This window comes from Pyrgilauda ruficollis, unplaced genomic scaffold (assembly GCF_017590135.1).
Source record: "Pyrgilauda ruficollis isolate IOZ18807 unplaced genomic scaffold, ASM1759013v1 scaffold4, whole genome shotgun sequence".
NCBI lineage: Eukaryota > Metazoa > Chordata > Aves > Passeriformes > Passeridae > Pyrgilauda > Pyrgilauda ruficollis.
In genome coordinates this window covers 12,792,131-12,818,602 of record NW_024525489.1, presented here as the reverse complement: position 1 = coordinate 12,818,602, position 26,472 = coordinate 12,792,131, and the positions used below count along the sequence as shown (strand labels likewise).

The window sequence follows — 26,472 nt, the reverse complement described above, 5'->3', positions numbered from 1 at the left end:
GCACTTTAGTGGCTGATACATATCTCCAAAATTGCAGCTTTTCTGTTTTCTCTTTTTCTTTTTTTTTTTTCCTTGTCCCCCAAAAGTTAGGGGACTGGGAGATGATACTCTTGTAAATGTGCAGATCTTACAGCATGCATTTATCATGGTGAAAAGTTTGCATTTTTGGAAGTAGAATGTTTTGTTTGATTCTTTAACTGAGACAGGCTGCTTTTTCTTGGTTACATCCAATAAATCAGGACATTGTTGCCCATTATGGTTACTCTGCTTGAAATTTATTACCTATGCAACCAGTATTTACAAATAAATATCAGTGAAGCAAAAGGACTGTTTGTCTCCTGCTCACTATTGCTGTGCACTGCTCACAGGGGGCTGGTTAAAACCGGACAGGAATGTGGTAATGTGGCTGCTCCACTTGTGCCACGTATGTGCTTCATTGCTGCCTGGTAGTGCCACGAGTTCCTCCTTACTGCTGTGGCCTTCTGGTTTTGTGATTTACTGACTGAAAACAGCATGGGAGCTATATCTTCACCTTGCAGTTGGAGCCAGAAAGTCCTCTCAGCTTGGCTAGTTTCTCTCGGTGCAGTGCTGATTCCCAGCTCTGAGGAACTCGGAAATTATTCCCGTTTGTCATACTTCTCCCACTGTTGTGCTCCATTCTCACATGCACCAATGAATCATCTGCATTATGTGTCTGTATTTAGTGTAGGAGAGGGCAAAATACATCAACAGCTTGTTGCATGTTTTTATTTGATTTCTGTTGACTGTAGGAATATGCTCATCACTGTTTTGACCTTTGAAATCACAGATCTTGTCTTTTTGATTTTTTGTCAATTTGTTCAATTGCTCTGAAAGTTCTGTGAAACAGGTTTATCTACTGTTGAAATAATCAATAATAAATTGTAAATCAGAATAAATAAACCTTCAGAGCAAAATGATGGAATATTTGGTTTGAACAGATAAACTGACTTCCTTCCAGAGCAGCATGGCATATTCAGGTAGCTGGGTACCTGAATATTGCTGAATACCAGGTTTAGTGTGAGTAGATTTCAATTGGATTTTAGGAAGAAATTCTGCACTGTGAGGGTAGCAAGGCACTGGAACAGGTTGGCCCAGAGAAATTGTGAATACTCCATCCGTGGAAATGTTTAAGGACAGGTTGGATGGGACCCTGAGCAATCTGGTCTAGTGAATGGCATCCCTGCCTATAGCAGGAGGGTTGGAACTAGATGATCTTTATGGACATTTTCAATGCAAATCATTCTATGATTATATTTTCTTCTCATCGTTTTTTTTTTTTGTGCTGTGGAAGTCCTGTGAACAGGTTTACCTGCTGTTGGAGTAATCAAGAATAGATTGTAAATCAATAAATAATAAACCTGCAGAGCAAAATTATGGAATATCCATTTTGAATTGATAGACTGACTTCTTTCCAAAGTAGCATGGCATATTCAGGTAGTTGGATCTCCAAACCCCAAAGGAAAATAGAAGGTTCTTTCTCCAGTAAAACTAACCTCATAATCATTTGTTTGCCTTTTAATGCATACTATGTCTTAATTAAGAGTAATGGATATTGCAAAGAGAGGGCGATTGGTTCTGGTTTATTACTGGTCCCTCAGATAATTGACAAATAATATCAGTTTACTAGCATTATCAGACTTGAGAATTTTAGATGGGTTCTAAAAGTGTTTAAGGAACTGGAGGCATGCAGGAATTTGCTGCCAGAACACAAACTGTACACCACTGCACACAGGATGGAAAATCATCCATAAAAGTGCATGCAAAAAAGGAGACAGCTTTTAAAACCTCTTCTGCTATCTCGAAGCAACTACTGGTGAATAGACAGCACTGGTGAGGTGTGCTTGCATGAGTCTATGGCCTAGGGATAAGGCACAGCACTCTAAGAGTTAAGCTGTTGAAATTTATCAAAACTGTTTAGGAGGATCTCCCAGAAACTGCATCACAAATAGCTCACATGGATGTTGTCTTGCCTTTAAAAAAAAATAAATAAAAAAGACATTGGTCACAGAGACAAAAATTGTTTCTAGGCACATCTCTGCAGTGATCTACCCAGGGGTAGTCTGAAATAACCAGTAAACTTACATGGATATAAAAAAGGCAGTAAATCCACCATTTTCCAAAAAATTTGATTTATGTTAGGCTGAAAGAAAACTTGTTTGTTTAACCCAAGCTGAATCTCTGATGGGGGAGCTAATGCACCACAATCTATTCTGTCATCTTCCACAAGAATTTGCTGGCAACTAATCTTGGTCAGCAATGTTAACAAATGGAGACAGATTCCTCTCAGAGGGATTTAGTTATTAGCATACCCCATCAGATCAATCTTGTTCAACTAAACAATTAAAATAACAACATTAAAATAATCATGCAAGTGTATTCCCAATATGTGATTCCACCCACGCACACACACTTTGATATTGCACAGATGACAGTTCCCCCCTAGAAAAATGTCTTCATTCAGAACTGCCTCAACTCCAAAAGGTTCCCAGATGGAGCCCAGTCACCTTCTGCTTGAAAGTTTGAATCCTTTCATGGAAAACTGGATTTGGTATTGTCCTGTGAAAAAGACACACAGTAAATCAGGCTGAAATACCATGGCATAAATCTCCATGAGTCAGGGTAAGGAAGGACAATAATTTCAGTCATTTTATAAAAGACAAATGATTCTTCAGTTCAGAATAAAAACTCATCTTTCTATACCCATAAGTCATCAAGCAGAAAAAAATAGATTCTGACAAAGCATTCCTTCCATATGAATGTGCAGCATTAATGTCATCACTAACCTTTTCAGATTTTTATACTGTCGTCATAAGAATCAAGGCCTGGTTTAGAAGTCATCATGCAGTCACCTTTCTTAACTTTTCTAAGTAAACAGCAGTCATCAAAACAGTGAAGTCATTGATGTTTCACTGGAACTGCTCAGTGGAAAACTATTAATCCCAGCATGAGGCAGGTGTATTGGGCAGGCAGCCCCTGCAAACAGAATTGCTAAGTGTCTTCAAAGAACTGTGGAAGTCATAGGAATTGTGATACTGGACAGGCAACTATTTCAAATCAGTAAGATGAATTACTAGGCATTTCTTTCAAATGTAGGGCTAGAGCACCTCACAAGAAGTAGCTGAGGAAACTCACCCTGCTTAGCCTGGTGAAGAGATGATTGAGAGGGGATTTCATCAATGACTGTATCTCAAGGAAGGGTGTTGAGGATGGAGCCAGGTTCTGTGTGGTAGTGCCAAGCAATAGGACAAGAGGCAATGGCCAGAAACTGATGCACAGGAAGAACTTTTCTGTGTGGGTGTCTGTGCAGTGGAACAGATTGTCCAGAGAGGTTGTGGTGTCTCCATCACTGGAGGTGTTCAAGAACTGTCTGGGTGCCATCCTGTGCAATATGCTCTAGGATGACCCTCGTAGGAGGGAGGCTAGACCAGATAACCTCCAGTGGGTCCTTCCAGCCTTATACAGTCTGTCATTCTGTGTTCCCAATTGTACTGTTAGAGTCAGGAGGCAGAAATATGATGTATTATTTTAACTGCCAGTTTTCTTCCTAAGGGCCTTTATCGGGATTGTATCTTTACAAGAGAAATTGCTTCCATGTTGAAGCAGCAGAAACCTCACAAATATCTAAGATGGTTACTCAAGAAAAAAGGACAGAGAGCACAGTGGATTTCTAAAATAGATTTTCATATTGACTAGCCATTGTTCTGGGGCTGCCTGTGTACCATTTGGCTAAATTGCCTTATGTGTCTAAACTGCTTGGATTTCTAGCTTACCTCAAGGTCCTGTACACTGAATTTAATCAAGGCTCAGTCAAAAATTAATTGGTGCTTTCGACCCTCTGCTTACACCAAGAAAATATGTTTCTTATTCTGATCAGGTAGTCTGGCAAAGCTCAACAGTTACAGCAATAATTCATATGCAATGTCATTGTCCCGGTTTGTGTCCCCAGCATGCCTGCTACCAATCTCTATTCAGTTTGCAAAAGGAAAACCCACTCTGTGTGTCAGTAACACTATAAATAATGCATCCAATTAGTCAACTACATGCTGTTGCATTTCCCTGAAGGCCATGGATCTAAAAGCCCCAAAGAAACTGTATGCTTTGAGAGAAATGTTTAGATATAAATACTGCCCTTACTCTGAGATGAGCCCTCTGCACTCTCCTCTCTCTGTTGCACAGCAGAAGATGTGTGCAGGCTGCCCTTTGCAGCATTGCATAGGATGAGAACAAATGCTAAGGGCTCGTGCTGTGATTTCCTGCTGCGTGAAGAGACTGCGAGATAAGGGCTGACAGGACAGGCTCTGGTGCAGGGAAGATGGAAAGAGGCTTCAGGGAGGTACACACATGTACCTGGTGAAGGAGAGTCCAGCCCTTTTCAGGTGTTAGCAGGGTCTTTCACTTCACCTGCTAGTTTTCTTGTGGTTCTGCTGGAGAAGGGAATTTTTAATGTCATGTGAATGACACAAAGACTGAAATGTGATGCAGCTTGCCAGCAGTGAGATGGGAGGCCAACACAACATGATCCTTTTCTTTCCAGCCTGCACTTTTCTTTGACAAAAGGAACAAAATTGTTTCAAAAGAGAAATAGAATCAAATTAGAATTCACATTAATTAAATTTCATGCAGTAAAATAAGAAATAAATCAAACATGATCTTGGAAAAATGTTTTCTTGCAGTTGCAAGTTTCCATTTCCCCTAAAGAAGACACTTGTGCCTGCTTTGAGGGGGTAATGAAACTGTAAACTGAAAATTCGTTTGAAAACTATAAAAGAAGCTGTGATTATGGCAAGTGATATTAATTATGCTGATATATTATATGGCAACGAATTTTTAACTGATTCAGTTCTGCTTTCTGGCTTGCTCTGACAATTAGCCATGTGTCAGGCTTGGTTTGTTAGTGAGCTTAAACAACAGCAGTAAAAAGCCTAAACTTGCACTCACAATTCTGTGGTAGGGTCCATGTAAACATCATCCCAGAGTGGTCCATGGTTTAAACAAATTCTATTTGATTTTTTCTGCAAACAAATTTATTTTTGATGAGTTTTTCGTATCACTAGAACAGATGGCTGAAAAAGAAAAATCATGATGGGGCTTCTTTCTAATGTGATGAGGACACGGGGGATTTCTGCTTTTCTGCTTTGAATATGCATTGCTACCTCTTCATCACAAAATTCTTTTTAAACCACACCATTTTAAAACAAGCTCTCTTCTGCCTGGGTGCCTAACTTGCTTTGTGTCTCAGCAGCAGTACTTTTCAGCAGAAATGAAATGCTAAGCCTATCTTTTTTTTCTCAGCATGATTTCCTTAAGATCAGGGTGCAATGAAAAATAATGGTGCAGCTGAAGTGAAGTGGAAATGAGTAGAGCATCACAATGCAGTTTTGTATTCTTTGCCTATGGACCACTGAAAAAAAGAAGGGAATACAAAAATTAGCAGCTCATTAAAGATCTTCTCTGCCTTATCAGAGCAGCTTTTTGTCATTAGGTAATATTAGTAAAAATAACATATGAAGTTGTAACTTCTTGGGACTTCTGCATGACCTACAGCTCCAAATCTATCAAGTGTACTTTCTAAAGGTGAGAATTAAAGACAGCTGGACTGCTGGTGGCTGACAATTCAAATTTATCAGCCTCAGTGGTACAGTCAGTCCACTTATACCACCTCCTTTCCTTTGGTGAAAACTTGTCATGGTTTTATAGTGACATTCAGTACAAATGCTGGGTATGCTCTCTATCAAAGGCATCACCTTTTCTTGGTCACATGCTAACATTTATTTCCAGCACAGTGGCTTGAGTGACAGTTTTCCATTTTCAGTGATGAGATTGAGTTCCTGGCTCAGGTTGAAATTTCATTTTTTTGTCAAGTGCAAGAGCTTTTTTTCTAGTTCATCAGAAATTCTACCTGGCAATTATTTTTAAATTACTTAAAACCTACATGATAGAAAATTAACCTTTAACCTTAGATGACAGAAATGTAAAACCTACAAAACTGTAGTACATAGGCCAGGCATGAGAGAGATCCAAGTGCAAGATTCACAAGGTAATTAATTTGAGAATGGTTGAGAGCTGAATGTAAGATTTTAAAAATACCATTTATTCAATGAAATTGTCTTTAGAAAACAGGAAAGTTGCACAATTAAACACTGAAATAGGTAGTCTCAAAATTTAATATGTTTGAATTCTGTAAGTAATATTCTAAAGCAATTTGTGGCTGTCAAAATAACAGGGAATTCAAGTAAAAGCATTAATTGTCCTCTAGATGATTTCTGACATCCAAAGATGCTGTTAATTTAGATTTATTCACTTTCTGATACTTTAAGCTAGACCGAGTTTTATTAACTTCCTAGGAAAATAGTGCTTTCCCATTTGCATTAATGTTTTCTGCTTAGTATTTCCCATTATCAATGTAGCTCCCATTTTCCTAGCAAAGGAAAAGTGGAACATGGAGCAGAAAGAGGACTGTGCTGGATTTGGATTTCACTGAATTACTTTTGATTTTAACATAACAAAGTGTGAAGTCTCTGTACTGTATTACTAGCCAAGCATAGAAGGAGGATTTTTGTCTCAGGAACGTAAGGGTAGGTTTCTTCAGTTTCTAGTGAAGTGTTAGCTGAGGCACATCCTTTTGCTGTTGTGGGGGACTGTAATACCTGCAGAGGTTTTGTGAGAGAGATGCCAAGCAGTGCTACAGTCTTCTCAGCATGTTCAGCATCAGGTTCCACATTTGGTTTACATCAAAACAAGGTCTGCCTGAATGGTGCATTTGTGATGAGCACTGCTCCTGTCAGCCTCTTCCAGCAAAGTGTGCTACAGCAGTCACAGCAAACAACTCCGCACAGAGAAACACTTCTTACCTTTCTCAAATCTCTAACTCTCTCTCTGCTGATGGTCACCCCCACCAGAATGCCCTTCTCCTCCTACACTGCTGCCACAGGCCTTGGCTGTCACCTGTGCCTGGCATGGGATGGGCATGCATATCTGCTCAGCAGATATATTGGTATATGTTGGTAAAGAGAGATAAAGAATAGCTCCACAGAGGCAGCCTTCAGTGTGCTATGTATGATTGGGGAATATTCACTCAGTATTAAAGGATACCATATCAAAACATAAGGGAGGTCTGCAGTAAGGATCAGGTAAGCCTGATAATGAAAAAGAAAGTATGTTTGGAGTGCTGGGTAACTAGATAATTAGAGGATATTTTATAAAAAGATTAGCGTAAATATCTGTGATTTGTCTTAAACTGACAATGAATATATTGTATATTACTTTCCTTTAGAAGCTATTGAAATCACAGGCTTTAGTAATTGATTTACCAGTATGGAGTGCTTTTTGTTATTCCATTAGTTTACCCTGTTGTGATTCTGGCTTTGGTCAGTCATTTACTTAGAAACTGGTCATTTAAAAAAATCAGAGGCTCAAATGTGCAATTAAATACATTTTCAAACACAGGCAAATGACAGATGCATACACTATCCTGTATACCAAAAGTCTACTTTAGTAAATTTTGTGTGCAATAGGCTCCCTGTAGTTAATCCAGGGTTTCTGTAGCACAGGCAATGGATTCCTGGCATCTGCCAGTGGCCAGAGCTTTTGGGCAAGTGGCAATTCCTGCCTGAGGAGAGCTGCCTGTTGTTTACAGGATCAGGTTTGGGTGTGAACAACTGCTAAAAACTTTTTATTTAAGCAAGGGGTTTTCTAAAGCTTCCTGCTACATTTGCCACAACTCAGATATTGCAAGCTGTGAACCAGATTGTGTCACTCTTATGTAGGTCAAATAGTACCTTGCCTACACAGCGGGGTTGTCTCTCAGAGTATAGCTCAAGGTAAATATAAAATGAGCTGTCTCGTCTGCACAGTGCAGGGTAAGGACACATCGAACACCCTCTCTGGCCCATGACCCAAACAGACCAAAAAAGTCCTGCTCACTCTGTTTCTCAGGGTAGGAATCTTACAGTGCTGTGTTCACAGCCTGCATTGTTCAGGTTCTTCTCCCATGTTTTTTCTTCCTTTTGCAGAGGATGCCTATGAATGCACATGGAAAAAGAATAAGTAAGAATTCCTGTTTGTGAAATGCTGGTTTTTGTCCAATTTAGCAAGGAATTCCTCCTTTTGTCATAAAAATTACTATTTTTCTACCTAAGCCATATTTATTACTTTTCATAGCTTAACTGAGTTCTGTAGTTAGAGTATCATTGTACAGTGGGAGGAAACTACATTTCTTAATCCAGGTATGATTATTCACTCTTCTGGTGCTTTAAGAAAGCCCTTATTGGCAAGGAAGTCAAACAGTCTGGTAGTCTTTAATAGTTGCTCTACACAAATGTAAATGGCATGGGGAAAAACAAGGAAAACCAGCTCCCATATTTTTCATTCTTTGATTGGAGCATGCATGGTAATTCTTAACAAAGAGGAGAAGAAATCTGCTTAAGAGAGGACGCAAAATTCTCTGTGTAGATAACCATTCCTTTCCGCAGTCCCTGGCACATGCCCTGCAAATGTCACTCACAAGCAACTGTACAACTTTATCTTCCAAAAACTTTTGTTCCATTTTGAGGTAACCAATTTATTACTCCATATTTTCATTTCACATTTATCTTCCTTAGTTTCATTAAGCTTTTGATTTTTTGAGATCTTCTTCACTTTAATTTTTAGTGACATTTTCATTACTGTATTAATTGCTCTTAAAACGCAGGATGAAGAAATACTTCCCTTGCCTGAAGAGCTCCTGCCCTGAAGGGTTTTACCTTAACAGATACCTCAAATGATGCTTACCTGAAGGTTTCCATGATGACAAGTCAGGGAGCAACACTCATATTTTGATTCTTACAATATAGATTTTTTTTTCTGCTTCTCCTCTGAGACTACAAAAGAAAAGTCTGTAATGACAGCAGCTCTCAAACAGAAGAGGAAGTCTTTTTCCTTATCTAGATGTCATACCACTTCATACTAATCTGTCACTACCAGATTCCTGCTGCCCCCTATGTCTCCAGGATTATAAGGTTTCATGATTAATAGGAAGAAAAGCAGTTTCTCCTCACCTCAGAGTATGGGAGTAAAACTACGCTCAGTGTAGAAGGTGCTTCTGAAACACGTTTTTTTTTGTCTCCAAACTTACCAGGGCTGTTACACAAGAAAAGAGACAGGTGGGGTTTTACTACAGACATGTATTGTTTGCATTTCAAGGGGATGTATTACGCCTAAACTGAGAGGGTCACAAAGTGACAGGTTGACATCGAAACCGGTTCCTTACGAAAATTTGGTTTGTGCAGCAACCATCAGAGTCGCTGTCTGCCCTCTGCCTGTAGCTTTGAATCTACTGTTCAGGTTGAGTTAAATTTGAACCTAAGCTTATAAAAGCTTAATGAAAACAGGCAGCAGAGGATATCTGTGTTTTCCCAGCTAGGGAGAGGAGCCCTGCCTCTATCATGTATTAGGGAATCCCCGTGGGGAAAAGCTTCAGAAACAAGAAAAGCTTTGATCAGTTCTTTGAGAAGCCAGCTGCAAGACGCAACACCTTGGGAAGGCAGCGTTCATTACTGCGCTGTACCCACATCTCTGGGTGGCTCCATTGCAGCCCGCGCTCTGAGCCTGCTCCCTGCGGGCGGCGGAGCGGCCGCGCCCCAGCCCGGCATTCCCGCGGGAGCGGCTCCGGGAGCGCCAGGCCCTGCGCTCCCCGTGCGCTCCTGCTCCTGGGGAGAGGCTGGCGCTAAGGCGTGCCTAATGCTTCGCTTGGCACTCCGGCTAGCTGGTGATCTGTGAAAGCGGCATTTAACAAAACCCATTAGTGCCCCTGGCTTCCTCCCTATCTCTACGTGAGGAACCACTTAGGCAGAAGGACAGTCTCTTAATTCTCGGGGAGGGGCCGCACTGCAGGCGCTCCTGTTGCGAGGAGAGTTGCTCATGCAGATGCAATCCTGGCAGCTTCTGGTGTGCATTGAGGACCCTTTCATCTTTACTTTTAATAGAATGGATAAAGTGGAATGGTAATAATGGACTGATAAATGAAAGGAAAACTGTAACCACATAATTATGTCAGAATCAACTAACAGCCATGAAAAGCCGATTAAACCACATTATGCAGATAGATGTAACAGAGTACTATTAGCAAGTCCTCTGCAATGGCATGCCTGGCAATTAAGAGAGCTGTATTGGCAGCACACAGTGAAAACAGTGCTAATGTATAGTTAAAAATATTTGGAGACAAATAGTGCCCAGACTATGGGGACAGCCTAGAGCTGAATACAGGAGCATCCTCGAAGATACCAGCACCCAGGGGAAAAATTAAGGAAGTTATTCCAAATAGATTTTTCAGCTAGGATGTTGGTCATATTTATATTTAGCATAAAAATTAATTTACTGGCTTATCCAGAAATGAAAGACTGCAGTGCAGTATGTCTGGTTTTTTCAATTCTCTGCAAATTTCAGGTTGTGCAGGCTAACAGATTAAAGAAGCTTGCAGAAATATTCTGATTTAGGTAGCAATAATATTAGGTCTTCTTCCTGTGGTTACTATTTGGCAAATATTTAGGAACGAGATACCTCAGTGTTGTGTATTCTTAGGGATGTGGTATTTCCAGGTCGGGGACATGAAGAATGTATCACCCATAGAATTTCCTTCTCACTGGAGTATTGTGTTCACCCATCACACAGGGAGTCAAGGTTCAGTTCTATCCTTTGCTTTCTCTCTGCCCACTCCTGCAGAGTGGTTCGCATCTGCAGTCAGGGAGAATTGCACTGGAACAAGCTCTGAGATATCATCAGTGCGGGGTTCAGAGTTCCCACAGGCTTTACAGAAAGACGCTTTTACCAGAAACTAGTCTGTGTAACTGTGGAGATCTCATCTAAGGGAATAACATCAGTGGGAATATTTTGGAGTGAAAGGGTAAGCATGCGGGAGAGTTCATACCACCCTTGTTTTCTTCATAATGCCAGGCATTCTTTGCAGAGAGTTTGCCTGCAAAAAAACAGCATGGATCCTTTAAATATTTATTGTACAAATGGTTTTCCAACAGATACATGCAGATTTTCTTCTTGCTTTGTTTTAGAAGATGGCTGAACTATTATTAAATACAGGTAATGAGAGGTCAATAGCATCCAGACCCACACCAGTCCTTTCTTGAGCTGTTCCAAAGCAAAGGAAGGGGAGAGAGTGAGCATGTGGTTACACTTTGATTACAAAAGCCACACAATACATTTAGCATGAAATTCTGTCAACAACTTAGCTACTAGGGGTGTAAAATTAATGAAATCTCTGCCAAGACAAGATTTATGATCCAGAAGACATGCCTTTACCTAAATGAGAAGCAGGATTGTGCCTGTTGAAGGCTAAAGAATTTAATTGTACTCTGCTGTCTGTATTTACTTGAACTATTTTTCCTCATAATTTATATGTGAGAATGTTGATGCTTGTTATGCTTACGAGTACTTTCTGTGAGAGAAAGGTATCATTATCTCCCTTTTAACATATGAAGAAACTGACACCCAGAAAGCTGGGGTACCCGAGGTGAGGTTTTTGTGTTCTTGCTGCATACTTCCACAGATCCATCAGCGAAAATATCACTAATGATCCAACTTTTAATTTCACAGATGAAGGAACTTGGCGTCATTGTATACAACTGTAGCTGCCTGGTCCTGGATTTACAAAGGATATTTGCCCTGTATAGCTCATTAAGGTATAAGAATAAAATACCTCCGAGTTGGTCTAAGAGACTCTATGGAGTGTACGATACTCAAAATAAACTGACACTTCAGCTGAACGAGACAAAATCAGAAGCTTTTGTGTCGGTAAGTTCTGAAATGAGTTCCAGGGGGTGGTGGGGGAGGATAGGGAAGAAATGTACTTAACCCACAAGATCTTTGAAAGACCTGGAAATTTGAAAAATCACAATTTTTATTTTTTGTTTAATTCTGGTTTCTATGATACGCAGTTTGTCAGGACTTTAGAATGCTGCAGGATTTCATTTGAGTATTATTCAATTTCCCTTTTTTTGCCATGTTCAACACTTTTCCAGTCATGTTCACAAAACAATACAGAGACCCTTCAATTTAAATCATTTTATTTATTCTAATAGATAGAATGTGAATTACTTGGGAGTAAATGAACAATTAATCAGACATAGAAAATAATACAGAATAAGCAGAGTTTGCATTTTTATCAATGTAATTTATAAGAATTCACCTATTGCAAAACATTTGTACTTCTGTACAAGATCATCTACTTCAGCTTTATTTTTAAATGACATTTTAAAACTTCTAAAATCCAAGCAGTGATCCCCATGGAAGCACTGTCTGTGCATATATTTTTAATGGAAAGAAACGGAATCCTCCATCTCATCAGTGATGTAGTGAAACTGGAAAAAAGTACCCAGTGAGATAGAGATGATGGAAGATGTGGAGTGTCATTCATTTTAGGGGTAATTACATGAGTGTAAACTGCCCCTTCAAAATCAGGAATATAGATAAAGTTGCTGAGAGTAATTTTCCATTCTCTCTAAAACAAGGGCAAAACCGCCATTGCTTTATAGCCACTTTTAAGTTGTACAGCCACTGGCATCAGACAGTGCAGATGAGTGGTTATACAGGGCAGGGTTCCCCTTCACCTGCTGGGCACCAGGCAATGTTCTGCTGTCCAGGATTTTTCCTACTCCTACAATCAGTGGACAGACAGAAAACTATTTTGGAGTGAAAATGTGGAAGTGCCTAGGACAGCCAGAATAAATAGTGGTTTGAAAAAATGGACACTTCCATTGATTCTGGAGAATCTTAAGGACTAGCTTAAATGAGAGACAGTTTTGGACAGTTTGCTAATGCACTGTGAAATGAAAACCTACTCCTTTCTAGGAAATCTGTACAAAATGGAGACATCCTGCTGAAAGTCGATCCTGGAGGGGAACACAGAATTGAAAGCTGGTTAAGGCCCAGATTAAGGAATCTGGGATCCTAGACAAAGGCAGGTGGAGAGAGACTCTACCTTTTTTTTCAGTTTGTAGAGTGTTCCCTTTCTCTGTGATTTTTTCCTTTCCTGTAGGCTTGGTATTTCACTTCAGAAAATAAAAGGAAGGACTCAGTGGTACTCAGGAGCTCAGATCACTGAAATCCAACTCCAAGAGATACCTAAATTTGTATCCACAGCCACTTGGGACTTGCCCCTCTTAAGTGCAGTCCTGGAGTTGCTTGGGGTTGACTTGGTGGACCAAATGTTAATGCTGTTGTGTGTTCCTGAGCTAATGATCAGAAGGAGTTTCCAGGAGCCAGGCAGTTCCCTTGCTGCCGTGGCCGTCCTGCCTGGGGCAGAGACAGGCTGCTGCCTCCCTGTGGGTTCGGGATAGCACACCCCTGAGCAGGGGCATGGAAAGGTGCTGTTCCCAGCCGGAATAAAGGCCTGTTCCTTGCAGGTGAAGAGGAGGAACAGGTGGGTGCTTGATCAGAACGGCAAGTGCTACACAACATGGAGACGAGTCCTAAGCCAGTCCATGGCTGTGGGGCAGGGATCAGCTGTGCCATGGAGTAACAAGTGGAACGCCAAAGCACAGTGCTACAGTGAGGGTTTTTGCTGAGACTTTTCTCCTAATTATCTTCAGGAGGTCTTTCACTTTCAGATATTTGTATTGAATACAACTGAATAAAACAAATGCATGACAATTTCATTCTCCAGCTGTTCTGTAACTTAAAAGTTCAAGAAAATAATAAAAGTGTTAAGAATAACATCTCAGAGCAATTACCTCCAAAAAGTGTCAGATAATTGAAATAATTCTATTTAATATTTTAACAATATTTAAATCATTTTACACTTTTTTCTTGAGCTGAAATTAATTTTTTGAAAACTTATTTCAATGTTTGTGCTATATAAATCAAGCGTAATACACAGTCATTGAATTTTTTTGTTATACTTGGGAATCATAGCTTAGTGTTGCTTAGCAACAAACTCATCTTCCAGGCTGGCTGAAAAAGTGTAAAAGGTTTTGGTTTTTTAGTGTTCAGGAATGGATCTAGAATATTGGTCTTGAAATCTTGCTACAGTTAATTTTCTAGTATTTTCTGTACTTAGTTCTAGTAAATCCTTAAGAACATCAGTCAGTAATAAGAAAACACTGTGACAGTCAGTGTACTGAAATTAAGGAAGACTAATAAAACCTCTGGGATCTTTTCCTAAAGGAAAGATGCCCATCTGGATGTCAGCTGCAACCCAAGCAAGTAACAAAGGTGAGAAGGTGATACAGTGGCAGGAAAACACGTGTTCCAGCTGGGTTAAAGTGCCTTCCACAACCTCTGTCCCAGGAATGAAGTCATTGCCTGCAAGCAGCTTGAAAGGGGGACTCTCTTTTCTCTCCCTGCTTGTGCAGCAGAATAAAAAGTCCTGGGCACATCTGCCACAGATGAGCAATTTCCACTGGCTTCACCTTGCCTTTGACAGCCCCAGAGGATTGCAGAAAAGCTGCAACCTGGGCTTGTACCAGCTCTGTACTGGGAAATTCATGCCTGAAGCTTTGTTTTAAAGATAAGTTTCTTGCAAAACTGCAGTGTCTCCCTGCAACTGACATAAAACACTTAATTCCTGCTCACAAGTGAAGGATCACGCTCATGTGGCAGGAACATATGAACACTTCATCTAATAGAAACCAGTTCTGGGGCTCTTTGGAGCAAAATTCTCTGAAATTTAACTTCAATTACAGCTTCTTTCATGCTAGTGGATGTTTTGAAGTCTGTGTATTTTGCATTTTACCGACAGTTACACCTAAATGGTGAGGCTTTTGAGGGCCAAGTAAGCAAGTAGCTTCCCTTTGTAGCTTTGAGTATTCTAGCAGGAGCAGGACAGATGAAGGTATTAGTTAATAATCTCTGCTAAAATAATGGATACTACTTCTCTTCTCTAGAAGACTGAGGGGGAGAGAAAATAAATAGTTTTTAATGCCATATTTGAACTTTTCCTTTCACAGAACTCACCTAAACTCTTCTGCCCCAAGGACAGAGTCCTGGATATCGAAGCTATCTACAGTGTTATTGACGATGCCAAACAGTTTGTGTACATTGCTGTCATGGACTACTTGCCCATTGTCATCAACACCAATGCTAAACGGTGAGTGTCCAGGTCCAGCTGGTTCCCACAATGCCAGCAGGGTCTGCTGGAGAAAATGAACCCACAGGAGGTTAGTTACTACTATGCACCAGTTTCTTGGGGCCCAATTCTGCTCTTATTGAAATCAGTGAGAGTCCTACCATTGACTTAAATGGGAGCAGAATTGGGACCTAAGAGGACATTTCCAGTTCTGGGTCCTAAGCTTTGGATCTGCCTGTTGAAGGAGATCAGAAATTGTCTAGTCTGACCATCTGCATGAGACTGGGACCCAGGAATATAAGTCTGCTTATACAATAATCCTATTTCTTGCACTATTATATTGACTATTCTGAGCCCACAACTACTGGCATATTATGAGTATCATGCAGATATTCAACATGACAGAGTGTGTGTGTGTGTGTGTGTGTTAAGAGAGAAATAATGTGTATACTTGTATACAGTGTGGGAAATGTCATTATCTTACTGGCATACACATATAAATGAAAATTCCCCGTTCAGAATAGATTACATTTGAATGATTTCACAGTTTGATTAGCTGAGAGGTGCTAAAACCAAACAAAACTACATAATGTTCGAACAGCCAGTTTGTATGGACCATTAAAAAGCATTCGTAGGCCCAACACTGGAGCCAGAGTGCATCAAAACCATCCAGCTCAGGAGGCAAGTATCCACTGGTCCCTCCTACTCTTGATAATGCTCACAATGAATATAGAACCTAGCAAAGTCTGCTGTTCCATCTTTGCATTTTATTTGAACACAGTTAAGCCAAACCAAGCATGTGGTTATGTACTCTTTTCTATTTAGAGCTGTTCTGTTCAAAATTTTAAAAAAATAATTATCATGTAACTGATACCAAGCATAAACTGTTTTAAGACTATGAGAGAGTTTTTCCAATAAACTCATTAGGTACAGCCTCCATCATAGGGAACCACAGTCTCATGTTATGTATCCCTCCTACTTCTCCTTTATCTTGGAAAGCATCTTAGTGTGTAGAACCATTACAGTGTTGTATGTTATCTCCTATACTCCTCCTTACTTTATTCTCATGGTGGAAGAATTCAGAAATCTACTGGATTAGGGACATGCAGGGAAGCACCTGTGTGAATTCTTCAACGTTTTTCCTTCATCATGGCTTTGTGTTTGAGGCACTGCCCCTGCATCGCTACCTTGCCAGCTCCCAGTTCATGCTTCTAAGTTATTTTCTGGCATGGTAGAGCTCAGGTTTCATTAGCCCAGATGTTTGATACTGCTGGAATGTAGAAAACATGCATTTTTCTTTGTTTAATTCTCCCTGCCCTGACCTGCTCCCACCAAATGTCAGGAATTCAAAGCTTACTGTCAATTGTGAGAATAGCACCGTGGAAGCCACCATCCCATTCCTGGCAGAATTTATGCACTCCTCATCACATAGCATCCTCCTTAAGCAGCCCATCTCACCTGCTGCTCCTGAAGGACACAGGCACCCTGCACAGCAGCTCTGTTTCCCAAGAAGTTACAGAAGGCATTCCGGTCCCCAGCCTGCCCTGGCCCGATGCTCAGGGGGTGAACAAGGGATGCCAGCCAGGGATGCGGTGTTCCAGTTCCCTGACCTGCAGGGAAATCCTCTGTGGCCGTGTCTGGGCTGGCCAGCAGCGCCCTCTGGCAGCGGCTCTCCAGCACGGGAGCGGCTCTCCCTAATGTTTTCAAGCTTTAAAAGTTCTCTGCAAATGTTGTCTTCTTTCTCCACAGGTACTGGCCGTATTTAGATGGGAAGATAAGAGAAGCATTAGTTTTACGAAGTATTAAAGTGCGACTTCTCATAAGTTTCTCAAGAGACACAGATCCCCTTACTTTCAACTTTGTTTCATCTCTGAAAGCTATTTGCACTGAAGTTCCAAGCTGTAGTTTGAAAGTTGTAAGTATAATTCATATTACTTTAAAATATAAGTTATTCCCCACCCCCCAAAAAAAATCAAGAAAATATAACGACTGAGAATTTTTTCTGTTATTATCAAAGTCTTTAAATTCAATTAAATATCAAGAAATGTAAAATATTGAACAAATAATTTACTCCTAGTACTAACAGAATTTGAAATTGAGACAGAAAAATACCTTGGCGCCAAAAGGCAGTCAGTGTGGTGGGCAGCCTGTGCAAAACACCTCGTGGTCTCTCACAGGGGAGCCAACAGAGCGAACTGTAGCCACTGGTCATGTTTATACTGTGAGATAAGAGTCAATCTGACAAAAATATGATTTAGTCTGCATTCACATAACCTTACTGTTAAGATGTGTAAGCATCTCCTTTATCTTCAGTCAAGTGAAAAGTACAAGAAAAAATAATGAAGATTTTACGTTAAATTCAGAATAAAAACTCAAAATTGTGGAGACAGAAACACCACTCTGGGGCCACATTAGACATGCAGTGCAGGAAAGTGAGAAATACCATACAACTGTATTAGAGAACAGAATGTATGGTAAGTGCTATTTCCAGTGTGACACACTTCACTTTCACGAAATGAAGCACACTGGAAATCAGCCACCTTGGATCTTTGCAGGGGAGGGGGTTGTGGGTTTATTTGACTTTGTTTTGGTTTTTTTTCAGGTAAAAGTTCTAAATAATCTGTTGAATTATTTTGATTTCCTAACTTGATAATCCCGTAAATTCTTCTGGCGGTTTGAAAATTGACAACAATTCTAAAAAGGAAGTACTATTTCTTATACACACAATAAGTGGTATTATGTGTATCTAGAAATAGGGATTTTTGTTATCCTGTATGTTGTTATTATAAGTTTCCTCAGTAAAAAAGTAGCATAAAGTGTGGTTTTAAGTCAAAAACCCCCATACATAGCTGACTCTTTTTAAGCCACTTCAATTTTAAATAACTTCTAGCTTTTTCCATGTTTATCATCAAAATTCTATTTACGTATTCAAAATTTTTTTGCAAAGTGGTACCTAATATCCATTACCATCTATTTACAGCAGGAAAAATCTTTTGTACAGATTTTATCTTGTCAAGAACTAAATGATAAAAGGAATAAAACTTGCTCCTAAACATCTGTTCTAAATAGTCCAGGTAGAGTCCAGGTAAATAGTCCAGGTAGAGTCTCTGCAGTTAGAAAATACAAGAACAACTTTCAGGAAAAAAATCAGCTGTAGAGAGTTGTAAAGGTACAACACTAAGTCAGTTACCTCTGTGCTGTGCATCACGTTTCCCAGTCTGGGTGAACCACTGCCTTAAATAAACTTTGGTATGAGTAATAGCCCAAGGGTCAGAGTTTGCTGTTATCGACTTGATTTTGGCACAACAGTGCCATAGGCTCCATCTCAATTCTCTTTTAATTTAAAAAGCATGTCAGATGAGCAACTGCTTTTTAAAGATGCATTTCTTCTGTATTCATCCATTACAGCCAGGATCAAAGTGAAACAAAACTATGTGTGTGTATGGAGGAGAAAGAATAGGTTAAAAAAAGTAAAAAACTAAGTTACCTTTTGAACTATTGAAAACACTGCTTTTCCCTCTTGCAAAATGCCACACACGCCTGCACCACATGACCTCCTATCCCTGTGTTGTCCTGTTCTTTTGGGGATCCTACAAAGCATACTCAGTAGCTTCTTATTTTTCATTCAGCTTTTGATCCTTGTGATATGCATTGTCTTGATTGTTTTCTTTTTTTTTTTTCCTTATCCCTATGGAAAGACCAGTTTGGCTTGAAAGTTTGCAGTGAGTGCCAATGGCTGACTGCAGCTGCAGGGTGCACTGGTTTGCCAATGGCCATTCTGGAGAAGGAGATGCAGATGTAATTTCTCTGTTGGATGGGAGTCTCCTCCTGGTTTCTCCTGACCAGGCTATTGCAAATTCTGGTGTTGCCTAACTGCAAGTATAGAGTTAGGGCATTGCAACCCTGTTACACCTGGCATTTGCAGCATCTCCGAGTCTCATTCACAGAAGCATTAATAATTACTGGTTTCAACTGAAACTGTTTTGAGAATGCAAACTCAATACAAGTACTCTAAAGAAAATGGTCACTGGAAGAACTTGCACTAGAAAGCTTTGTTTGAGGACTAACTAAATGCTATAAGCTCACAGCCATAGGGCAAGGAGTAACCTGCATCTCAAACTGCTGCTGAAGCAGGGAGCTCTGTCCTATGCACATGTGGTCATGAAGTTAAAGCTTGAATCAGAAAGGGCAGACTCAAGGTGAAGAGCTCACCACTGTGCTTCCTGGGACCTTAATTCCTGTATTCCTTAAATTTTGTGTACTTGACCCTGTAAATGCATCCTGTGTGTGCGAATGCCTGCTCTAACTCTGAAAGGAGCAGCAGGAAGGGGCCAGCTCTGTTGGGTGCAGTGCTGAACAGAGGAAGGTGTGTGCTTTGAAAGGGCCTGCAGAAGTTATGACCTAGAACAAAATTGTCTCTAGACAACTGGAAAACACAAAGGAGTGGCAAGGAACATCTATCTACAGCCAAGTTATTCTTGAGCATCCATGTGAATCTATTTTTGAGTTGTGCAGGTGTATTCTTGCTCATTTTTGTCTGTTACTGATCAGATGAGGAGTGCATATAGCTCTAAATTTATAAATAGATAAACAAACAAACAAATAAATAAATAAATCTTGCTCATACTTCACTCTCCAGGGTAAAACATTTTCCTCTTGTTGCCTGGAAAATTTGATCTCTTTATACCAAATTCAATCCTGACAAGCTTCTACATTTCTGAAATCGTAAGTTTCCTGTTGGAAACTATGCAATGTGTGATTGCAGAGGTATTAATTCAGCTGTTGTTGTGTCACTGATCCCAATCCTGAAGCAGACTTCAAACCCCAGTGTCCCTTGAAAAATGAGGAAATGAGTTTAAAAAAAGTTCCTGGCTCTTACCATGGAGAACAGATTTTTTTTTTTTTTTTCATTTTACAGCCTTTACTACCTGGCACTGTATTGCTTTTAGCATGCAGTAGCCATACACTTTATATAGTTCAGAATGCCAAGGCAGGAGTATCACAAACTATGAGAATTTAATTAGAAATACAATGGTGCAGCATTTTATTAAAGGTAATGCTTGGCAATAAAAACTCAAGCTGTTCTGTAGTACCAACTAATTTTCAATAAAGATTAGAGAACAGACTGTATTTTTTCTCTCTCTTGTAGAGCAATTCTCATTAACCTGTTTCTTTCTATTTTATGGCAGAAATTCTTTGACCTTGAGGAAGAGAGTGCCTGCTTTCTTAAAGAACAGAAGAACACTTCCCTTCCCAAACTGAATCGTAACAAATACATGGTGACTGATGGAGCTGCATATATTGGTAAGTAACCACATCTCAAGAAATTCTAGTTTGTATCCAAAAGCCTGAAATAACAACCTTTTGTAGAGGAGCAATCTGCAGCTGATATGTTCTTTAAGTGAAGATAATAGTTCATTTCTTTGGGAACCTGAATGATAACTGAACTTTCTCATCTAAAACTCTTTTTTCCCCTCTAAATCAGTTTCTCGAGACCAGCATTCTGCTTTCAGTATCCTAAAACAGACTGAAAGCACAAATACAACACAATTTATGAAGCAGGTATAATTATTAGCATATTCTCTTGTTCTGCAATCCAATGAAGAAGGAGTGTTCTCCTTTCCCCATGTTATTACTAGAGCTATGGTCAATCCTGGCAAATACTGTACAGATGCTCTTCATCCTCATCATCCAAAGCCTTACTCCATTTATTATAATGGCATTTCAGACACCTTCCTAACACTAAGTACATATCTAACTGGTATTTTGGGTTAAAAGTGTATTTAACTAAAATTGCTGTGTGGCACCCCATAAAAGTTGTTGGTTTTTTTTTTTTTACTTTTAGCATAGGAAAAATTGTCCGTTGTGATGAGGTTCCAATTTACCATCCTTGATAACTTTAGAATTCTTAACATTTCCTGGTGAAGTAACAGCCCTGTTTGTCCAAAATACTGCATGTGTTTTAAGTGTATAATTTGAAATACTTACAGTTTTAGTGAAATAAAAAAAAAGTAGCTGAAGCACTTGATTTACCTGTTTTCCATTAGTCCAAATAACCTTTTTGCCCTGATATCCCCAGGATTCAAAGTGCTTACTTGTTACCTTAGATTTCCACAAAGATTGTAATAACTGGCATAAACCAGTAAAACCTATTTTTCTTTCCTCAAATAGTATCTGTTAACAGGTAAGTTGTAAAATATCTACTGGTTTGGAACTTTGAATTGTTTATACAGAAAAAAAAATCATTTTTAGCACTGAAAAGGCCAGTGAGGAAAGTAAATGGAATAATAATGTAATAGATGTAAAAAGAAGAGCAAATTAGTTTTGAATAAATAGAAGAATCTCTTTTCACTTCTGAAGACTTAGAGCTGTTAAAACTTCCAGAAACAATCTTCACTACGCATGGTATGTATTGGAGCTTTTTTTTCCTGCTGCTATTAAAAAAAAACTAACTTATTTCCATCTCTGCACTGGGGAAAATGGTAGTGCTTCATCCTGGATTGTCTTGAGGGAGATTGGTTTTTTATTTGGTTCTTTTTTTAATGTTAGAAACTCACTGTCTATTCCTGCCTTTGCTTGCAGGTAATTTTGATTGGGTAGGAAATGCTTTTACGCAGAATGCTGGAGCTGGCCTTGTTATCAACCAAGCAGACGCGGGGAACAGCACAAGCATCATTAAGCAACTCAAGGCTGTTTTTGAAAGGGACTGGTATTCACATTATGCCAAAAGTTTACAACCAACAAAAATCCCAAACTGCTTTAATCACAAACTCAATAAAGGAACTTCAAATAAGACTTCCATGAGCAATGTGAATTAGAAAGACTGTTTTACCATTTAGTATGGCAATGAAGAATTATGTTGGGGTGTAGCCTTCTTTCATATTTACAGACAAAAGACTTAAAGAAAAAGAAAAAAAAAAGAAGTTTGGTTTGGGGGGGTGTTTTTAGGAAAAAGCACACTTATATTAAATCTGTCTAACCTATATTCTCTATATGGATTATTTAAGACTCAAATTTGTTATTTCTGACACTGAATGTCATTTCCGCTTCCATGTAAATTTTAATGTTCCACATTTAAATTTATCAGCATGTGTCAATGTTTCTGTTTTAGGACTTTCCCCAATTGCCAACCTGGCTAGAGCAAACCTTGAGGCAAAATGAAGATTTGAGCTATGAAATGGCATTCTAAGATCAGTTATTATCAACATAGAGATAGATGGTAGGTTTACTGTAATAGAAAATGTAAAGGAATTAGCAAAGTTTCACCCATATAAATAATTCCCTTTGAATAACTACCCTGTCATAAAAATACTTACTGGTTTTGAGCGTTTACTTTGAGTATCACTATTCCATGTCTTCTAATTAGCCTTAAAATACATTGGAGTTACAGGATTGGTAATTCTTTAGTCTCCTAACAGTATGAGAAATTTTTGAGGGGTTGGGGTTGGCCTCATCAAGTTTGTCATATTCCCTAAAGCCTCTCAGATTTTTTATCAAAGTACTGTGGATTCCTTTCAACAGAATAGTTATTTCCAATTACATGCATTTCATCTAACAGTGAAAATCTCTGGGTTAATAGCTAAAACCTAGAACGGATTTTTATGTTTTTGTAATCTGAAGAAAATTTCTTCCCCAAGTTAAATATTTGTCACGTGTGAGTCAGCAGATATGTGATGACTCATTATTAAACCAATGCACATCTCAAAATCAAGTACTGCTTTTTAGAAAGGCCAAGGGTTATGCAAAATCATGCAATAATTGTTGTTAAATGATCATACAGTAATGATGTTGATTTTTACACCTGAAGAATTTGCTTTCCTAACTTCTACTTTAAAAAGAAATAAAAATTGTGAAGTGACATTTTTTTGTTAAAATGTCATCCATATAGTTAAATACACCTGCATGGACAGAAAGTGTTGCCTTCATTTAGACCACAGTTTTTGTTGGTGTCAAAAGTGTGCCTCTACAATCACAACTAAGTTGCACCAAGAAGCAACTGTTCTATAAAAGTGTGAATTTGCTCTTTGAAGAAATGCACACAAATGTTTGATGACAGATTTTTCTCCAGTCAGAGATGTAATAGCAGAGTTTCATAATAAAAATACTTCACTACTATGCCTCTGCTTCCATTGAAGAAACCCAGCCATGAAAGCAAACTGCATTCTGTGTTTTGTTAAACATTCACAGAACGTTTTCCAAAATGATGACTTTTCTTCTCATCTCCTGAAGGCACACTTCAAAAGCAGAGGGCAAAAAGAGAAAGAAACCCAACCACATTCCAATAAATAAATCTTACAAGGAAGTTAAAAATGCACCTTGACTTTCAAAACATAGCTTACACTTATAAGGTGAAAAAATTCAAATTTATTTCACATTGAGCACAGCTTAGGAAATTCTAATAAATTAACATATGCACAATTTCAAATTGTCAGCTAGAGATACCCCACAAGACTAATTATGACCCCAAAAGGCACACTTTTGACAAAGATTTTTTGTTTATTTTGCAATTGCAAAGATTTACATCATCTTACTGAAAATGACAAATCAAAAAAACTTTTAAGATTGTCAGCTTTTACAGAAAATATTTTGCACAACTCCAATAGTCAGTAACATTTTCTGATATTCAGATAAACACATGGCATGTATTAGTCTCTCACACACATAGAAAAGCATATAATCTGACATACTGATAAGAAAAAGGTTTTTTAAAAGAAAATGGTTTCCTGTATTGCTATGAGGAAAGGTCTTTGTGAGTAGAAATTTCTGGATTTTCTTCCTTCTATATTTAATTTAGAGTATGTATAGCATATATGGGAGAGAGATTCCCAGAACTTAACTTACTTGTTGGGGAATTTTTGTTTTGTTTAAGAAATGAGTATTAGTCCAGATTAATTACTGATGAAAATTTCAGCTGAGTTGTACCACCAACAACTTTAGTCTTGTGACTCAAAAACCCACAAAATGAACAAACAAAAAGCCCACCACATTTTTAAAAGCTGGTTGAGATAGTTGTACAGTTTCTGAGGTCCCTATGGATAGGTGACCTTAAAGTTTGAGATAAACTTAATACCATGACCTTACATAAAACACAAAATAATTCATGCAAACAAAAAAAAAAAAAAAAAAAAAAAAAAAAAACAAAAAAAAAACCACTGCCTGGAGTTGTTATATGTAGCACCTAATGGCAATAATATACAGTAATCAATCAGTGTAAGGGGTTTTTTTCCCCTCTTGCATTATGGATACTGCAAATGTATTAAGTTTTTTAAATGATATCTTGTATCTGGATCTGTATCTTGGATCTGAGTGGAACACAAATTTGTCAGATGACAAAGCTAAGTTGCTTACCAAGCAGGGTTTATTGATGAAATCAGACTGACCATTGATTGATTTGGTATAACAAATGAGTGGTAAAATAGTTTTACTGGACAGATCCTAGGAAAATGCAGATCATGAATACTAACAAGGTCTGCTGGTTTGCAAATATTTTCTTATTGGCTAGATAAACAGATTCTTGGTGCTTCAATGACCCCCTCAAAGAGCAGATACATAAAAGTATTTTTTTAAAGTGGTAGTATATTTTGGTTTTATGAATGGAAGAATTAGGGTGGTTTTGAACAACTTTCAACTCAAAATACTGGCCAGCCATCCTGTAAATGGAATGGCAGACTCAAATTCCATTTGGTATAAAGTATGGATCAATACTGTAATAACTGTTTAGAATGGCATCAGCTCCAAAGTAGTTCATAAGGCCTTGACCTATTACATTAGCCAAAAGACAAAGTGCATCCCTGAACTTCAGCAAATAGGAAATTTAAAATACCAGATTATTTTTTGAAACCGTATAAGGGGATTATCGCCAATTCTTTGGCTTGGGCCAGTGCTGTTACTGTTTAACTAGATTTGCTAAAGCAGCCTCAGTTTTGGCTTCAGATCCTTCTACCACTGTAATAAATCAGAAGCAAATCCATTACAGTGATTTCACACTAGTTTAGCAGGGATCACAATCTAAACCAGTTTCCTCTTGCTTCCAATCTCCTGAGTATCACCACTGCACAGGCTGTTTCCTAATGTAACAGGGATTTGCATTCAGGGGTTTCTTACAGACCTCACAGGCATAACCCAAAAGATGCACTTTCTCTAGGCCCTTCTAACTGGCATTGGTAACTCTGTAATATTAAAGGCAATTTCCTAAACAGAACGGTTTTATTCTTAAAGAATATAGACTGTAATTGTTGTTTGCTGCAAACATTTACTAGTGCCTTATTCATACAAGTTTTTGTTTAACTGTTCCTCACATGAAGTCCTGCTAAAGATCCTGTACCTAGTGCTGAGGCATAGAGCAAACTTCCTAAGTAAGAAGACATTGTGATGTTTACAGTTTAGCACCTAAAACTAGAGTCACAAAAAGACAAAAAGTGACTGCAAGATGTTGGTCCAAACCACAAGCACATCTAAACTGGAGCGTTTTTATCCAATCCCAGTTCAAGAACTAAATTTCACAATTTACTCCTGGCTTCTTTATCCAATAATCTACAACACAGTTGAATTATTCTGTCCTGCCAAGGTATAAAATCTGAATTCCCCCAACATCTGGCTGCTATCAATACCATACTCACAGAAATTTCTGTAAGCACAGGTTGAAGCCCAAATATCACACAGTGGCTACTTTCCAGATCTTGCACGTTAAGTCTCAAGCTGTTTTGGGCCAGCTACTTTTTCTGCCTGAAGCATGAACTAGTATCCACAGCAACTCTCACCTCTTGTTTGAAGACCAGAAAGGCATGGATTGTGTGCTACAGCACAATGGCTGTAGCTGTACCCTAACAGGAAAATATTTCAACTTTATCCAGTGTAGGGCCAGGTATTCCTCCCAGTAAATCCAGGCTGTGCTGGTGGTTCAGAAGAGAGCTTGAGAAACAAGTAGAAAGGCCTCCAAATGCTATTTTTAACACCTACCCATTATTTGCTATACTACCAGCTGCCTAAATTCTACTACTTTGTTGATATTTGCACACATAAAAACTGAGCAAATAAGTTCTGTTATCTGCCAGTTAACCCTAATCTAATAAAAAAATGCAGAAAATTTATAGGGGTTTTTTGTGACTTTAGCATGTACTTACTGGAAAGAGTGATGAGAGTGCACTCTCATCGAGATGGTAAAGACATCAGCTGGCTCTTTCAGTTCTTCAGTCTGAAGTTCTAAATATCCCTGTCTCAGATGATTATACACTTGACTCCTGAGAATGACCTCATAGAGTACACTAAGTTATCTTCAAACCTTTCTGGTCTTCAAAATTAACTCATCATTTTAATACAAATATACTGACTAAATGTTTAGTATGTTTCCAGATGGTACTTTCTGGTGCTGTGTTTTTCTTCCACTCTTACCCTTTCTC

General features: G+C 38.8%; 1 protein-coding gene across 2 annotated transcripts in view; it reads left to right on the top strand.

Annotated features, from left to right (window-relative positions):
- Positions 1-21,981, top strand: part of PLD5 (phospholipase D family member 5) — a 166,058-nt gene extending 144,077 nt beyond the window's left edge. For both annotated transcript variants that reach the window (XM_041477187.1, XM_041477188.1), the window contains 5 exons: positions 11,605-11,802; positions 14,955-15,094; positions 16,823-16,988; positions 20,263-20,377; positions 21,656-21,981. In XM_041477187.1, coding sequence (XP_041333121.1) covers positions 11,605-11,802; positions 14,955-15,094; positions 16,823-16,988; positions 20,263-20,377; positions 21,656-21,891 — 855 coding nt within the window. In that variant the 3' untranslated portion in view covers positions 21,892-21,981. The remainder of the gene's footprint in view (positions 1-11,604; positions 11,803-14,954; positions 15,095-16,822; positions 16,989-20,262; positions 20,378-21,655) is intronic.
- The last annotated feature ends 4,491 nt before the right edge of the window (positions 21,982-26,472 follow it).